At 46.2% G+C, this 15217-nt stretch overlaps 1 protein-coding gene across 2 annotated transcripts; it reads right to left on the bottom strand.

The window, feature by feature from the left end:
- Positions 1–2301: 2301 nt before the first annotated feature.
- rab21 (RAB21, member RAS oncogene family) lies at positions 2302–14897 on the bottom strand. 2 transcript variants are annotated; one of them, XM_018756099.2, is made up of 7 exons: positions 14525–14897; positions 7615–7674; positions 6057–6164; positions 5806–5869; positions 4514–4568; positions 4172–4260; positions 2302–2973 (listed from the first exon to the last, which is right to left on the bottom strand). In XM_018756099.2, the coding sequence occupies exons 1-7, from the start codon at positions 14672–14674 to the stop codon at positions 2831–2833; spliced, it is 669 nt and encodes a 222-aa protein (XP_018611615.1). In that variant the 5' UTR covers positions 14675–14897; the 3' UTR covers positions 2302–2830. The 2 variants fall into 2 exon arrangements, with proteins under 2 accessions (XP_018611615.1, XP_018611616.1); XM_018756100.2 differs by having other exon boundaries at positions 2972–3048.
- Positions 14898–15217: the final 320 nt, after the last annotated feature.

Genomic DNA, 15217 nt, shown 5'->3' with positions numbered 1-15217 from the left:
ACGGTCTATTCATTTCACTACACCTGAGCCCCTACATGGTGTTGTGCGTGTTTTAAAGGACAACACACTGAACAATCCCCCTGTCATGCTGACAGTAGTTATACAAGAGCTGAAGCTGGGCAGCACAGTGGCTCAACAGGTAGCGCTGGTGCCTCATAGCAAGCAGCCTGTGAACCCAGCTCAGTTTGCGCATGGGTCTGGGTTTCTTCTGGGTACTCTGGTTTCCTCCCACCATCCAAAGGAGAACTGGCCATGCTGAGATGACCTGCTACTAACCCAGCAAACATACTGCATTCCAACTGTTTCATTCCAGTATCTTGACAGAATGAGGAATAATTGGAAAAACAAAGGGATTTTAAGAAACAACGTTCAGTCCTCTCTTTACTGGTGGAAAAAGGCGTAAGGCCGTTTCGCAGTTGACCGAAGGGTCGTAACCGTCAGCTCTCACTCACGGGCCACATATGTGGAGGTTATGAGAGGTGTGTCAAGGGCAGAGTTCAGCACTGAAGGGAACTACAGGGTGACACTGCAGTTTCTTCCCTGAAGGACCATCCCATAGTGTTTTCTTTGTTTCAGACAGGTAAGCATGGTTAATATTTTACCTACAGTCCACCACCAGAAAGCATGAGGATGATGCGACCCTCTGGTGTTGGGATCAACAGTATATTGGCAATAGATTACTGTATTTTCATTTAGTTACCATCTATTTAATAATACCAGACCCTCATGTTTTTACACACCAAATGACTCAGCAGGAATTGTGGAGCTTGGAAAAGGAAGTTACTTGAGATGGTGCCGAAACCCATGAAATTACACCGATTGATGAATTAAGCATCAGTAAATACCTAAGGAAGGTAACTGCATGTCTGCTGCTGGTTATTACCTTCTCGTTTTCAATGGTACTTTGTTACAGGTCCAACTGTAAAATGCTCTCAACATCTAGCAGGTTTCAGGAAGATGTAGAAAAGCTAAACACACTAGCAAACGTCAAGTTCAAAAGTTCTCCACACACTCATTTTATGCCATTAAACACAAAGTGTTGACTCAAAGTGTGCCAGCCATTGACACTTGTGCACAAATAACCAGCACTTTTGTTTGCAATGAATTTTTTCCAAAATAAATGACTTTGAGCAACAAGAGGGACCCACAAAACTAGCCCCCCCCCAATATGCTGGCATGTCTATGACCTCAGTATTAAGGGTTATTAGATAAAATACAAGTTATGTACATCAAATTAATAGCAAAAACTCCACCATAGACAGCTGTGATACTTTCGCCCCCCCCAAAAAAAAAAAAAAAAAACACAAACAACTTGTGCTGGATTTCGAATGTAGCCCAGAGTTCTTCACTGCATTCTTATTTGTCAACTCCATTCAGGGACATTACTGTACTACTTTGATTTCTATTAAAACCACTCACACAGCTGTTGATTCAAACACAAAACATATTTCATTGTGTATAAATCACAGTCGAAAGAAAGTCCAAAAAAAGGAAAGGGGCAGGGGGGTGCACAATGCATTGTCATAACAAGAAACAGATTTCACCCTGAAGCAGGCTTGCCAAGTTTTTAAGATGCACAGTTCAAAATTAAAAGAAACGAGCAGCAACACTCAATGTGTTAAATTCACTACTGAGCATCAGGGCACAGAGAGGAGCAGGCAAATGCAGTGAAAGGGTACACCCCAGACCCATCCTAGGCCTCACCAAGGTCTGCTGCTGAAGAAGCATGACGTGCCGAGCACAGGGATCCCGTGATATTCACGCCATTTTACCTTCAAACACCAAGTGTCTTTACTCTTTATAAAATGTTTTACAGTTCTACTGCAATGTGAGCTCAGATTTCCCAAGTGTCAGTTTTACCAGTTTTCAAAGAAACAAGGCATGCAATTGTATATTGAACCTATTGGCCTTCCTTATATTCATCTCTGCAGCATAAGGCTATACTCTGAGAAATGGCACAACTTCCTCCTCATCATAAGATTCCATTACAAAAAAGAGGAAAAAAAAAAAAACAAAAACAAAACTTGCAGGGGGGAACTATTTCAAAGAAGTGCTTTCACCAACAATTGTTATTTTCATTTTATAATGATTAACAAGACTAATGTACACTTTTCTACACCTGTGTATTTTTCCCAAAGCTTGTAAAAGCAGATAAAATATTTAATATGTATTGTACAATGCTTTTTCTTTTACATATCCACTTGGCAAACAAGTACAGTATAACAAAAAACCTGATAGCTATGGGCCAGTGCAAAAAAAAAAAACCTGCAAAAAGGATTAAATGACAGTTAAAAAAAAAAAAAAAAAAAAAAAAAAAAAAAAAAAAAAAAAAAGATGCTGGACTTCACTGTTCACCACAAAACATACAATGGGACTGAGCATGTTTAGATTTCCATTATACACATAACTTATTAAATAAAGATTTCTTTTAAAAGTAAACCAAATTAAGCTTTTACAGAATTAAATTCTACATGCACATTATCCGTGTCAAAGAATAAAAAACAAATTTGAATCGGGGCATGTGCATAAGTAGGGCGAGAGAAATGGGGCGGGGCTTAGACACACCACTGGTAAACACTTGTTAAATAAACTGAGAGACCAAAGAGCTGTCTCCTGGTAGTCTTACTCCAAAGTTCACTCGTTTCAGAAGTCTCTTCAGCGTTAGGTCTGCGATTACTTAGAAATACGGTTAAACACATTCAATGGAGGGGGGTGGGCCGTGATCGTACGTGTGACTTCTTAGAATGGCAGTCTTCGTGACATTTAGTTGTAGGGCATGTGATGGGGGGAAGGCAGAGTCCACAGTCCTGGGGCAGAGGAACAGGTGCAGCTAACCGGAGCAGCACCCGCCCCCGGCAGCTGTGGCAGCTTGGGGTTCGTCGTCGATGATCTGCACCCCTCGTCGCGATGCCCCCGACTGGCTGGCGCCGTTGCCCTTTGCCCTTTCATCTGCCTGTGCCGTCTCCATCATTCCTGTCCATCAAAGATGGCACGGAAAAGTTATTTGGGACATCAGGCGGAGCAGTAGTTGGGAGTACAAGGTGGTGCCTGCAAGGACACAGGCTTGAATTGCATCTCCTGCCATGTTACCCTTGAGTAGGGTAAGGTACAGCAATTACCCTGAATTGCTCCAATTAGTTGCTTAAATGGGTCAATTACAGTGAGTAGAATGGAATGTAGACCTAACAGCACAATTCGCTTTGGAGAAAAGCGCCACCGAAAGAAAGAACTAAACACCAGCCACGGCACCAGGTTGGGGCCTTTCATGTTTAAGAAGAGGACTAAGTTTCTGTGGCTAGAGCAGATGGAAAGATTAATAAATGGATCGCTTCAAAGCTCTAGGGCAATAAGCGCCAGAAGAACTGGTAAGTCTGCGCACAACTGGCTCCACTACTTCACTGCTACCAGGTAAGCAAGTTTCACAATGTGCCCAGAGCAGTACCTAGAGGCACGCGCGCGTACACACACTTTCTGAAACCGCTTGTCCCATGCAGGGTCACGGGGAGCCGGAACCTAACCCGGCAACACAGGGCGTAAGGCTGGAGGGGGAGGGGACACATCCAGGACAGGTACGTAGAAGCATTAAACACTAATTCCACTAGTTGATAAAATTTGTGGCTGAGATGAAAGGACGAGTCTCCAGAATTCCAGCATGTGCCTTTTTTTGGTACGACAGCAGGTCACTGTTAGCGCTGCCCCCTCCCACTCCAAGCACCCAGATTCCAGTCTCATTCCTGCTCCAATACCCTTCAGCAAGATACTCACCAACATTTGCTACAGTGAAAGTTACGCTGCTGTGTAACGAGCAGTTAAATTGCTCACCTTTATTACCATAGGTAATTATTTGAAAAGTAACACTGGACTTAGAGTTAGTGCTTTCCCTTGGGATTAAAAATGTCAGCTAGCAAATTATCTTAACGCAAAGGCCATGAACGGTATTTTGCAGATGTGAAAGGGGATCTCACATGTACTTATCTGACGCTTTTCTCCAAAGCAACTTACCATGATTTACCCATTTGTACAGCTGGGTATAAAAACTGAGCCAACATTATGCAAAGTAGTTCACACATTTCATCTTGTGTTCAAGCTTATCTGATAAAGCCATTGTACAAGACCTAACAAACAGCAAGAGTTTTGCTGCTTTAACAAAACAAAAAAGAAAAGAACTTACTTTTACAAAGGTCAAGGAAGAGCTCCTCGATTCCTTTATTTAATTTCGCCGACGTGTGATAGTGTTTTGCCCCGACAGACTCTGCATACCTGCACAAAAAAAGCAGAAAAACCCACACACATTATTAGACCTTTCCTAAGATAGGACTTTGAATATTTACTGAATAAGCACACTTCACTGCCTGAGGCTTAGTGTACCTCCCATTTGGAAGGTCTTAAAATGTGGAGCGAAGGACGACGGACCTAAAGTATGACGACGGCTTTAGTGAAGCACACTGTAGCGGAAGGAAAGGTCCCAAGGTCTGCTAGGATCCAGAGCTACAAAAGGCAAACCTCAACATACCCTTCTGCTTCCTGGACGGACACGGTCCTCTCCTTCTCCAGGTCTGTTTTATTACCTTTGCAGTGGGAGAGAAAAATTAATACATGATTAAAAAAAAAAAAAAAAAAAAAAAAAAAAAAAAAAAAAGCATTGAGGGAAAACAAGACAGTGCCTCTCCAATACATCCCAGCTGTCAACTAGGACAATAAGAGCATTCAAACGCCACCCTTCCGAGATCTGACGTGCGGACAAATTTCTCATGGCATGAAAGTGCCCCGTTAAGTCGATACAGTTAAAGAAACATAAAAGCATCTTTCATACAATTAAATATCTGTGAGGGGCAGCGATGAGCAGGATACAGCCTGATGTGTGCTCCTTCATGAGTCACAAGCTTATTATATAGCATAAGCTCAGTGGTTGGTGTCACTTTGCAGAAGGAAGGGGAGTCACATTTTCCCTATGTAATAATGCAAAAGGAAGGGGCTATCTTGGGTGGGAGGGTTAGTGCAACATTATGTTGAGTTCACAAAGGCAGAAGGGCTAGTAAGGAGAGGAAAAATGTGAGTGGGGGTGTGAGAGCCAGGGGTCTGGATGTGTCAGGACTCTCGCGGTACAGCGGTGGATCCCGCACCCAACTGTCACATCTAGTCTCTTTACAGAGCCACGGGAAAGCATGCATTGTGGACAGAATGAGGCGGAAAGTGAACGAGAAGAGGTAAGCCAACACACAAGTTCATCACAACTGTCACATTCTCTTCTTTATGGAGAGCTGCAAGGTTGAACCCCACACACAAAATCCTAATGGGGATCCTACTCCACCACAAGGTGTGAAGTATAATTCAAGCCACTCAAGAGGCTCTTCAGAAAAAGCTGTAGCACCAGGTGAGCCTGACCAGAGACTCTGGTGGAGCATCAAGTCTCTCTCCCTTCCCTCTTCCCACCCATTACATCACATGACCAGGAGCAACAGGGAGTTCTCAGCTGGGTCAAACATGGGAGGATGCCACTCATGTGATGAGCCTCGATGTGGACTGCAGACGTGAGCCAAGGCACTCCAGCCCCAGAGGAATGCAGCACCGCAGCCACTGATCGCCTCCTCATGTAACGACAACTGACATATGATCTGCTCCCATGACTCACACCAGCAAACCCCTCGCAAATATGTACTGATTTTCTAGTTAAATGAAATCAAACATTTTCATGCAATATGTATGTGAATACGAGCTTTTGTGGTAACCAGACTGAAAGATACAGGAATACAAAAAACGATAACACAGGATAACACTTTGTTTCTCAATCAATGACCAACTTACCTACTATACATAAAGATATTTCATTTCCCAACATTTTCCGTAATTCTTTCACCCAATTTTTCACCTGGGGGGGGAAGAAGAAAAAAAAAAAAAGTGTTAAAGACCACAAACAGTACTTTAATAGTTAGCTGAGCCTTGTAAGAAAGCAGGATTCCAGGTATTACACCTCAATAAACACTGTACTCTGTGTCCCCTTTATGCTAATAGAGCCACTGGGGGTGAGCGAGAAGATCAATGCATCAAAGGCGCACCTTCTGAAACGAGTCCTCATCTGTGATGTCATACACTAAGATTGCTCCATTGGAGTCTCTGTAATAAATGGGCCCCAGAGCGTGGAATCTCTCCTGACCTGCAGTGTCCTACATGAGACAAGAAAATGAAGAAGAACTGTTTCAGTGATACAGAAGAAACAAATGTTGCAGCAAAACGATTCATCCCAAGTCTTCTTCCTGGCAATGTACAGCACACTTCATCTACTAGGACATTGGCTCCTCACAAGTGTCTCCAGCACCTTACTGGTCAGACTGGTTGTTCTTGCTGAGCTCTTAATTACCCTTGTTGGACAGAATTTCTCATGCTGGCAGACAACTGACAATGTAGACATCAAGTCGAGGAAAAGCAAACTGTGCTCACTTCATATGCTGAGGAGTAGGAGGCAGTTGGGTGAGCTGGTGCTCAGAGCTGCTGCTTTTGGACCCAAAAGTGACAGGTTCAAATCCCACCTTCAGCTGTAGTACCTTTGAAGTTAACCAGCTATATGAATGGGTAAATAATTGTAGGTAACTTAACACTAAGTGACTAGAGTCAGATAAATGAATAAATGTAAAGTTATAATTGTACCCGGTGAGGGACTGGAGAGTGTCCAATTCAGAGAGTACCCTGTGCTCCATTCCAACATGACAACTCTGAGAAAGCAGCTGCAGATAGCAAGTGCATTATTACACTATATACTTAAACATTGTTAATCTTTCATCTAATGAAAGAAAGGATTTTCAGCATTAAATTTCCATTTTAAGCTTCAAAGGAAATCAAAAAAAGTCACAAGTTACTGTCACAAACATGCCTGTCTTCTTAGTCCAACACAAACTTGACTGAAGATGAGCTGAACCGAGCCATTCATTCTAACAGCTAAATTAGAGCACGTTAACTTGAGCGTTGAGCCGGAAGAAAAACCAGCAGACGGAGCAGCACTGAACACACATTAAGAAGTGGGTCACGCTTAGCTTATTGCCAGAAATAAGTGTAACAGCAATGGGGATGACCATTGTTAACTATTATTGAACCAACACCTTTTCTACAATGCTGCTTGGATACAAAGTAAATGTCCAGGAACGATCGCAAGTCAGTTTCTGTTCTGTTTTCCCACATGTACGAAGTTGCGGCAGGCTGGGCCATCTGCTGCGGCAAGGGGTGGGAGCACACAACGCGAGATTCTCCGTTTGACTCATCTGTGGACCTAAATGGCATCTCCGTTCCTCCTGTGACTCAGCATGTCTGCCGGCGGTGACGGAGGGCAGGGCTCGCAGCTGCACTTGGGGCTGATCCCTACACTCTGTGTGCCTGACCATGAGGTCCTTGCCCCAGAATAGGCCTCTTAACTGTGAAATCTGGAAAAGCGGCATGCACCAGAACACAGGAGCAAACGTCAATGATATACCCTGCTGTCTGGCTGGACGGATCTGCTCACATGACCTTCTGCGCAGATCACACACTCTTTACGACGCTCCCAAGCTCACCAAGGGACTCCTCCCAAAAAGACATATTAGAAAGACCATGAGATTACAAGAGTGTAAACAAACCAAGGCTTACCCATATTGCCAGATTCACCCTTTTCCCTCCAATGTTCAGCTTCTTTGTCAAGAAGGATGCCTAGAAGGAGAAAAAAATTTGATCCGTTAGTAAAAGAGTACCAGGAACGGCTGGCACCGTAAGCCCTTCTACTGAGAAACGGTCAGGAGAAAGACGTCAGGGGAGGGCAGATCCAGGACGGAAGGCAGCGAGAAAACGAACTGCAGTCCGGGTCCAGGTCCTTGGCCAAACCAGAGTCCAGCTGGAGAAGAGACTGGAAACCTCTCATTCCCCCACAGCTACCTCCTGTCTACCTGGAAAATTAATCACTGTGGCAGCACTTCTGCCAGGGCTCTGAGGATCATTTAAAGCACAAACAAAAACTGGACCTCAAAGCAACACAGCTGAGCAGAACTTGCCAAAAACAAACAAGCTGCTTCAGGGTACAGTCTATTTTACCACCTTATTTCACACAGCCACTGCACACAGTTACTTTTCCACTTCTCATTACTTTATCCCATCTACTCTCCTTTACACTCTTTCCTGTACTATTTGCTCATTTGCATACTTCTAAATGTAGTCACGTTCCAAAAACAAACCCATAGGACGCCCAAAGATTTTTGCGCGTGCGCACACCTTACTTTGGAGCATCGCAGTGGACCCGTCCATGCAAAATCACAACTCAGTTATAATAACTCAAGAAAAAAGTGTTTCATAACTCAGGTTACCAACCTCATACAGACTTCTAAGGAGATACGCAACTGTTTACGTATTCTCTCTGGTCACAACCAGCTTTAAAAAAAATTTTTGGCTCTGGGAGAATTTTAATCAAAAATGTCCTCAAGCTGGAATGGTTCCAAAGAGACCATGACATACGTTTGCTGACATGTTTCCTCGACAAAACAAACGAGCGGACTGCAAAGCTGTTCACGTTACCCCCCCGTGGCACATGAACCCAGGTCACGTTTTCATTGGCATCCCAAGGGTCCAGGGAGAAGAGCCCATGAGCAGGGAGGACCGGATTACAGCTAAACTAGCACTGACACCATAGGACCAGCATCTCAGAACTTCATGTACATGGCACTCTGTAGGCTTATGATACTGGTTGATGAACAAAGCACAAAAATAGTTTAGTAATTTATTGAAAAAACTGTAACCTGCCTGGTTATCCAAACCACGAGAAAGCCAACAGATATGAAACTCGTTCCTTTCATGACTTCTGCCTCGCCTCTACAGCCAACCGAATCCAGGGTGAGTGTCCCTTGGGTGTCCATGCGCTCCGTGTGACCGCACAGTCATTCTAACTGTGCTCACTTAGCAGGGGCCGAAGCAGCGTAGTCATGGCAACAGGCCGGGGGTGCCGCCACCGGATCTCAAAAGAGGGAAGGAACAGCACTCGGGACGTTTTTATACTTCTTGGCAGCTCACCACTCGGCACAGGGCCCTGGGAGCGGCACACAAACAACCTCTGATGTGCAGAGGGATCAAATGCAAATGCTTACAGGGTGCTGCCATGGAGTCCAGGGAATGACAGGACCCCAGAAACAATATGTACAGCATGTACCACTATAAGTTTCCTCTTTAAACACAGTTCACTTTGGTTATGAAAATTACCAGACACTTGCCCAGTTCCGCAGCTTATGTATAAACTAAGCAACATATTTAACATACTGTATTACCTACTTGTGTGTGCAAATTCACCACATCAACAGTCTACGAGAGGACTGCTGTACCAATTGCAGCTAAAGTATATTTTACCCAGTGCCTAAACTAATGTGTCTTTATAACACACTGCCCCAGCTATTACATACTTTATTTTATGTATAGATCTCATATATGTATGTACTACAAGTTATAACAGTACCATTCCCTGGCATCTGATTAAATTCATAGTTTCACACCCACCACTCATCCTGGAGCTCCACAAACCTTTGATGGACAAGGGATTTTGATAACATAAGGATGGGTGCATCGCAATGTCCATCCAGACCATGAATACATTAGTTTATTTCTAGATAAGCAAAAGTGATCCTCCCAACACTCCCTTTTCTCTCACTGCCAGGATGCACAGCAATGAGCCCTGTGAACGTTATAAGCTGAAAATTTGGAGAAAAGCATCAGCTAAATGAACAAAGTGACGCACTACATAAGCTACTTGCAATGATTTACCTATTTATTCAGCAGGGTCATTTTTACTGGAGCAATTCAGGCTCAGTGCCTTGATCAAGGGCACTACAGCAGGAGGTGGGATTTGAACCCAGGACAGAGAACCAGTGCACCACTTGCAGAGGCCTGCAACTTTATGGAATGCCATGGTAAAGTCTCCCAGACACGCCCACTCCACAGACTGTTAGAAGACATCGTCCTCCAAGGGACCCCTCTGTCACAGGCATGGACACCTGGGTAGTCTTCAATTAGCCCTCACCCTCAGTCGGGACTCCAACATAAAAGGACCTGCTAACTTCCAATGACACGCCACTTAGGCCTTTGAAAGCTCAGAGCATCTCTTACGTAACTGGGCAGACGTGAAGCCGGCAGCCTCCGTCCCCAGCCGTCACGCCATACAGCTTCCCTCGGCAGCGCTCTGCTCATTATATTTGCTCAGATCCAAATTAACCTGGAAAAGGTATCACCCCTCCATCCCCAGCAGAGCAACCTCCAGGTAATTCTTCACAAGGCATCCCCTAGTGTCTGGCTAACAAGGGTTAGGAACCCCCTTTACGCCATCATTCTAACACCTCTAATAGAAAGTGTTAAGGCCAATATACCTCCACCAACCAAACATACAAAGCTCAAGCACAGATATTAATATGCGCGCTGGCACCGATTGCCAAAGTGACCGCATTCTGTTCCGGTCTGGGCTGGAAGGCGAGGACGTGCGCAAATGTAATTTATGACACTGCAAACTCCTTGTTGCACAAGACGCTGGCAGCTTGGGACTGTCATGTGAACACGCGTGGCTGATGGGTTAACGCCCATATCGGGGCTAAGGTAACGGGATGGACGGGCTTGGGCAAACACACAATCAGAGACATCACGTGGAGTAGTGGATAGCGCTGCTGCAGTTTCACTCAAGGGACCCAGGTTTGAATCCCACCTCCTGCTGTAGTGCCCTGGGCAAGGTACTCACCCTGAACTGCTCCAGTAAAAATTACTCCATTTATAAATGAACACATCAGTGCAAGTAGCTTAGAACAATAAATTACATTAGAGAAATAAAAAAGGAGGGCAGAATACCATTTTCAGGGACCAGCACAGGCTGGCAATAGACACCCCCCTCCCCCCTGTTGGGCAGACATGGACAATAGCAGCATGTGGTCCTCAGCTCCTACATGGATAAGGCCCAAAATCAGAAGAAACTTGTGAAAACTAAACTAAGCTTTGACCCAAACTACAGCAGCAGCATGAAACACACACACACACACACACACGTGCGCCCGCGCAGGAGCCCTGGAGAACGTAAACAGTCTTTCTGACCAGCGGAACAGGGCCACTGGATTTGTGCTTAAGGGAAAGAAGATTGAGATGAGCACTTGGTGTAAGACAGCTTGCTTAACACACGCGCTGCCCACTTGCAGGAGAAACTAATCTTGCAGTACTCCAAGACAACTACACACACCCAAAAAACAGGATTCTGTGCAATGAAGAGGCAGACGCCCTTTTACATAGGCCTAAAACAAGGTACCATTCCCCATTACACCGTTTCTTCTAGATAATTCTCCATCCAGCACTCCCATTCACACAAGACTTTAAATCTTTAATCTGCAAAATCACAGCCTGGTTCTCAGCCTTCCTCTGGGCCCTGCAATGACAGGCAGGACGGACACAGCGAAAGGTACCAGAGACAATAAAAGAGAAAACTTCTGTAAATCATTAGCGACCTTCAGCAATGTGGTCTGATGAACAGAAACAAGTTGATAGCGAAAGGATCAGAATTACATTCTGAACAAAAATAAGACATTTATAGAAACGTTAGAACTATGATACGATTTAGAAAGCGAGATCAACTGTTAAATTTCTTACCCCATGTTTGCAAAATACCTAACATGAAATACAACAAAACCAAAGAGCAGGTGGCACCGTGTTCAGGGTTGTTCTCAAAATCTGAACATTACAGGTTTGAGTCCCACTCCTGGAGTACCCTTTCAGGGTGAATACACCAAGAATACCCTGCTCTATAAATGGGTACATCCTTGTAAAGTCCCTTCACACTAAGTCTCTCTGAGCAAACAAATGTTAGAAATTAAATATTAGTAACAGGAAATTGTTTTGCAGTCTACATTTCACGTATGTTCTTTATCCTGACATTGTGAGTTTATCAAAAGTGAGGTTTCCCTGGATGATTAAAAAAACTGATAAATATTAACTATTGTATCGCACTGTAGCAGACCAGAGCGGGCTAAGGGCCAGGCGGAGCAACGACACCGGAATCTAAGCAGGTCCTCTATTTCTTCCCTCGGGCTGACCAGCAAGGGAAAGCGAGAGCGTGAAGCCTGGATTCCGGAGACAAAAGTCGGAGCACCAGGAAACACGAGCCCAAGCACCTCACCGACCCCAATCCTGCACCCGGAGCGCCACCCCTTGACCGCAGTTTCCTGTGCCCCCCCCCCCACCCCCATCCCGTCCCTCTGTCCACTAACACACCTGCCCATTAATAAACCCCTCCTCACAAGCACCGTACGTGACCATCTTGGCCTCCTTTTGTTACACGCACCTATACATTGTAGGCAGAGATACTTTTGAGTGGGGAGAGAGTCAGTAACAGCAGCAAGTTTACTTAGATTTTAAACAACTGCTGCAATCTTTTTATACATGTGATTTTCTTTTTTTGGGGCAGGAGGGAACCTGCCCACTTCTGGACAAAGAATGTCACAGAAGAGGTTGACTTGGGGTCAGATGTTCTTCACACATTAAACTGAAAAGAAGCCCAAGTAACCTCAAGGCCTTACTATGATGTACAACTGCAAACACCGTGCTATATAACAAACAGGAGCAGAGGCAGTGGATCAGCAGGTAGGGCTGGTGCTTCACTCTCTTGAGCCATGTGTTTGGACTTGGGTTACAATCCAGTTCAGTCTGTGTGGAGTTTCCACAGTCTCGCCACGTTTATGCAGAACAAGCGCGGCATGTGGCAATGGTAAAGTGCTTCCATACCGTCCCTTACTGTACAAACCAGATGGGGGGTCTCCAAGACCCAACAAAGCTTTCCTGATGGATCAGGAGACACCTTCACCATGGACTCCCAAAGCAATCGGTCCAGAGATGGCTGCAATGTGGCTTTTTTGTTCTTTAAGCACGGGAGAGGTTCGGTACCCACAAGCACCTGAGTCCGAGACCACTGGCAGATGACTGTCGTCTTCAGCTAGAAAAGAGAGGAAAAGCTCTACATTCCTCCAACTGGCAGTACTATGTAAACAAAGAGGGTCAACCAGAGAGGCCTATAAGAGCTCTGTGACAATGAGGGTATTAAGAGGCCCATGGGGCAGCAGTCGGAGTGCTTCAGGTGCCAGTTTCTTGAGAAAGGTCGCAGAAAGAGCGCACATGATGCAACAGCTCAACGCTTCATGGAAGCTCACACGTTTTCCTCATCCCGGGGCACGGCTCCAGTCCTCCGAGCGTGTCGGCGCAAGATCAGTTACAGCCGCCGGGGCTTTCTGGCCCAGCAAGTCAGCGCCAAAAAAGAAAGAAAGGAAGAGGGCCAGAAAGAGATTCAAACAGAGCACGAAAAGTAAGAAGCTATTAAAAGCAGAAGTGTGGCTGCCACAGGTGCGACTGGGCAGTTTTGCAACTACCCCGCTCTCAGTGCCGCAGCCTGGTGCTGCCATTTGGCTGGAGAGCAAACGGCAGTTTCTAGAAGAGGACCACTGACAGGTCTTTGGGACCTGGCGCCACAGACGGTTAAAGCACCGCACGGCTGTCAGGATGCATGACAATTGTACCAATGTCTACTTTTTATAATTTATGGCCAAATAAAACCAAGTAGATGGCAAACACTGTAAAACATTAACAGATTACCCGAAAAACACCAGGTTTAAAAAGATTCCTTAAATATCGACAAACTGTATCCAAGGCCGACAAACAAGCAACTGCCATCCGAGGGGACAAAATAATTCATATTAATGACTGAAAGCAAAAGGGGAGCACGAATGAGTCCCATAGCGAGAGCCTTCTATCCTCTCACTTCCACTCCAAAGCATCCCAAAAAAGAGTGACGATCACATGGTGTGTCATGTGGGTTTGTGGAACACACAGAGGCTCCACAAAGAGAACAGGGAGACAACCTCTCAGCTCAGCAATACTGTGTCATGTCAGCATCATTGAACTTTTAAATATTCATTTCAATACTAGTTACTTTTTTTTGTACATTTTCACACTTAATTTTAACGTTTAGAAACCACCAAAAAAAGGTTACCAGCTCTGCTCCCCGTTGTCGCTTTGCCCCACTGCGATAATAATAAATAAAATGGTTATTAGTAAGTAAGGGGACGAGTGAGGAAGCTGCGCAGAGACACACACAGACTTTGTACAGTAGCGCCCACGCCTCTCGTAGTCACGTAAGGCCACGGGCTGCGCTGGCGCCGCTCGGTCTGCTTTCCGAATCGAGCCCGGTAACCGATACCGGCGGGACCAGTACGGTACCCCACAGCACATAGCATCAGTGGGTCCCTCATCAGCAGCGACTCGGATCGACATGATCATGATGAACCAGCCGAACGGGTCACGGAAGCCGAAAGCGACCCAGCCGAACGAATCGAACGCGGAACGTCGTAGGTGTATATATATATATATAAAATATAGCCGAGCGACAGCAAATACCGGGAGAACCACGGCCCGGGAACAAGTGGGAACGCCACGCGACGCGGCGCGGCCGAACAGAGACCCGGACAGGAAAGAGCTTGAAGAGACCGGGCGAGGCGAGCCACGGGCCCACCTGCAGCGTGGTGATGTGCTTGTCGTTGAACTTGTTCTCGCAGTAGCGCAGTACCAGCGACGTCTTGCCCACGCAGCCCTCGCCCAGCAGCACCACCTTGAACGAGTAGGTCCTTCCGCTACCGCCGCCCGCCGCTCCGCCGGCCGCCATCCTGAAAAGCCTTCCTCGGACTCAGTCAGGCGCGAGAGTGAAAAGCCGGTGGGACCGCGACTGGCGGCTCACATGGGACACGGCCGGGACGCAGAAGCCGAACAAGGACGGAGGTCCGGGCGCAGGAAGCCGAGACACCGCGGCGGACAGGAAAGCAACCCGAGCCTCGTCCAACCCAGCGTAGCCGTCTTCTCACTGAAGGAACCTGTCTAATGGCGGCCGCTTCCTCTACGTCACGGAGCGGGCGGGGCCGAGCGACGACGAGCTGCGTGAACACGGAGTACGTAGGTGCGTACATACGTAAAGCGAGACGGGGAGGGAGGCGCATGCGTGGCTGTGTGCTTGTTCCGGCGCCATGCAGGGTCGAAGGCGCAAGGAAACGATAAGACTAAGTAAAAGGAGGGCGGCACGACGGGTATCGCCTGGCCTTTTCGGGTCCGATTCGGTGTGTGTGCAGTTTGCGGGCTCTCCCTCTATGTGGGTGCACCCGCCCACCCACGATTCCGGGATAGGTCCTGAGGAGGACAAGCGCGTTTCGCGACA

This window comes from Scleropages formosus, chromosome 24, assembly GCF_900964775.1.
Source record: "Scleropages formosus chromosome 24, fSclFor1.1, whole genome shotgun sequence".
NCBI lineage: Eukaryota > Metazoa > Chordata > Actinopteri > Osteoglossiformes > Osteoglossidae > Scleropages > Scleropages formosus.
This window is presented reverse-complemented; position numbering and strand designations above follow the sequence as displayed.

Excerpts from the sequence above, each read along its gene's own strand:
- rab21 (XM_018756099.2), bottom strand. The coding sequence starts at position 14,674 with ATGGCGGCCGGCGGAGCGGCGGGCGGCGGTAGCGGAAGGACCTACTCG. Across the intron at positions 7,675-14,524 it reads AGCACATCACCACGCTGCAG|GCATCCTTCTTGACAAAGAA; the intron begins GTGGGCCCGTGG and ends TTCTCCTTCTAG. Across the intron at positions 6,165-7,614 it reads GGGTGAATCTGGCAATATGG|GACACTGCAGGTCAGGAGAG; the intron begins GTAAGCCTTGGT and ends TGTCTCATGTAG.